This window comes from Rhagoletis pomonella, unplaced genomic scaffold, assembly GCF_013731165.1.
Source record: "Rhagoletis pomonella isolate Grant_MI unplaced genomic scaffold, Rhpom_1.0 Rhpom_scaffold_00024, whole genome shotgun sequence".
In the NCBI taxonomy this organism is placed as follows: domain Eukaryota; kingdom Metazoa; phylum Arthropoda; class Insecta; order Diptera; family Tephritidae; genus Rhagoletis; species Rhagoletis pomonella.
This window is the reverse complement of record NW_023458578.1, coordinates 572,763-575,581: the sequence shown is the minus strand read 5'-3', so window position 1 is coordinate 575,581 and position 2,819 is coordinate 572,763. Positions and strand designations below refer to the sequence as shown.

The 2,819-nt window shown below is 36.0% G+C and overlaps 1 protein-coding gene across 1 annotated transcript in view; it reads left to right on the top strand.

Moving 5' to 3' along the window:
- Window positions 1–125: 125 nt before the first annotated feature.
- Window positions 126–2,819, top strand: part of LOC118749630 — a 78,696-nt gene continuing 76,002 nt past the window's right edge. The window contains 2 exon segments of the mRNA XM_036484432.1: window positions 126–862; window positions 1,417–1,519. Of these exon segments, the coding sequence (XP_036340325.1) occupies window positions 126–862; window positions 1,417–1,519 (840 nt within the window).

Below are 2,819 nucleotides of genomic sequence, written 5' to 3'. Positions count from 1 at the left end.
ATTTGAAGTCAAGTGCGTTTTCATTACATTTTAAAAACAGGCCAAATATTCGGAACAAACAGTTGTGTTGATCGGACGTGTTTTTTCTTTGCTCCGTGTTTGTTTCATTTATTTTCTGAGTTGTGATGTCGCTCTTACGAACGCGCTGTGGTTTGTGCAGTAAATCGATTGCGAAAGACAATGCTATAAATTGCTCGCTTTGTAAGGCCGTTTTCCATCAACTGTGTTTGGGAATTGATATCAACATTTTTCATAATTCTAATGTTGTGTACAATTGCGATAATTGTGTTGGAATTAATTTGCACGCTGTTGTTGCTGATTTAGTGGCTGAGGTTAAAGACCTAAAAGAACAGCTTTCCAAATTGGGTGCCTTCAACTCTGCTGCATATGCAAAATCAACTAGTGCATTACCCACCAACAATACTGGCGTTTTTTCGTTTCCCGAAGTGCCTTCAAATTTGAGTGACTCTGCTGCTATGCCAACGCAAGCAGTGAGTGTGACTAAATCTACTAACAATGCGGCAGTAAATGTGACATCGGATGGTAATGCTGAGAATATCATCGTGCCGTCGTCTTCGAACTTAGCAACGAAGTCGGCTGATACCATTGCTAATGAGTGGATGATGGTGGGAAATAAAAACAAAAACAAAAATAAAAACAATAACAAGCAGCAGAAGAAGACGAACCATCGTCAACGTGAAAAACCTCTGGTTGGCATTAGTGAGAGTAGTGAACTGCTGGTGGCTTCACGTTTGAAATACTTACACCTGGGTTCATTTAAACCTTCGGTTCAGCCAGAAAATATCGTTGACTATGTCGTTAAATATACGGCAATAGAAAAGCAACACCTTAGTTGTATCAGGTTGACGAAAAAAGAGCAGCAACTAGAGTCTCTCCGATTCGTGAATTTCAAATTAGGGGTGATCGAATCTGACTATGAGAAACTACTGAAGCCTGAGGTTTGGCCTGCAAAAATTTCGATTCGACCATTCCGTTTTTTTCGAAAAAAACAGATCCAACCACCTCGAACCTGATTGTTCGAAATAATAACAATAATAAATTAAAAATTTACTATCAAAATGCTTCTGGCCTTAGAAGTAAAACAAGCAGTGTCTACATGCTAAGCTCTCTTCTGGAATATGACGTGTTTGTTTTAACAGAATCATGGCTGAATAATAATTTCTACGATGCTGAGTATTTTAATTTGAACTGTTTTGATGTGTTCCGTAAGGACAGAGATCCAATTAAAACTGGTTTTAGCAGAGGAGGTGGCATACTTATAGCAGCTCGTTGCGGTTTGCGTGCGTCCCTTTATGAGCTACATGATAATGACTCGCTTCTTGACTAATTGTGTGTTCGTTTATGTGGTTCTTTCGGCATACTGTATATATGCGTATCATACATCCCCCCGCTTAGTGATGAATGCCTTTATAAATCGCATGTTGATAATGTTCTTGCTCTTCAGCGTGATATTGGCAGTGATCAATTATGTGTTCTTGGTGATTTTAATTTGAGCAATGTAAATTGGAATTATCTTGATAATAGTACTTACTTGACTCCTGTAAATGTTTCTAGTTGTAATGAATCATATGTTATTGATAACTTTTTGAGTGTTGGTTTAAACCAAATTAATGGCTTACGAAACGATTTAAGCAGAATTCTTGATTTAATTTTTATAAGTAGTGATTTTAACTTTGCGCTGTCGCAAGCTGTGACTTCTATATCCCCAGCTAACTTGCATCATATGCCAATTTTACTGGAAATTGAATTTTATGAATTCTTTAATATTGCCTCTTCAACTTTACCGTTATTTAATTTTGATCGCTGTGACTTTGAAGGTCTGAATGAAACGCTTAATTTAGTTGACTGGGACTTTATCTTCCAAAGTAATGAAGTTGCAACTTGTTTTAGCAGTTTTAAGAGTTCCATTTTGGCGTTGTGTAGCAAATTTGTTCCTACTTTTAAGAGTAAAGTTTATAAGCTTCCTTGGTATTCTGCTGAGCTTAAGCATCTAAAAAATTTGAGAAATAAGTTTTTCAAGAAGTACAAAAGTACTGAGAGGACTAACTTTTATGAGCTGTACGTTTTTTATAGGAAAAAGTTTAATGATTTGAATAAGTCTCTCTATGAAAACTACATAAATAACTTCGAATTGAATATAAAACCTAAAATGTTTTGGTCATATATAAAGTCTAAGAAAAATGTTTCAAGTATACCAAAAACCGTGTATTTTAATGATGTCTCTGCATCTTCTCTTATGGAGGCTGCAGATCTTTTTGCTGAATTTTTCTCATCTAATTTTGACTGTGATAAGGATTTGACCCGTAATGAATTGGCTGCTGTGCATCACTCCACCTCTTCTTTTGCTTTTGGTTCAATAGTTCTGTCGGATAATGATATTATTGAAGGGCTAAAAAATGTTAATGACTCTTCTCAGACAGACGTGGATGGGTTATCCATGAAACTATTGAAGAATTGCCCAGCACTTGTTAAACCTCTTACCAAAATGTTTAATTTATCTTTAGCCTCAGGAGTTTTTGTTGATGCTTGGAAAAGCACTACTATCACCCCTGTTTTTAAGAGTGGAAATAAAAGTGATATAACAAACTATAGACCAATATCTAAGCTTTCGTCTGTTGCTAAGTTGTTTGAATGCATTATAAAGGATAAAATTTACTTTAACGTGAAGCATCTTATTTGTCCAAATCAACATGGATTTGTAACTGCAAGATCGACGGTCTCTAACCTTGCAGTATTTATAGAAGACTGTCGCTCTTGCTTCCGTAAGGGTCTACAAATGGATGCCATTTACACGGATT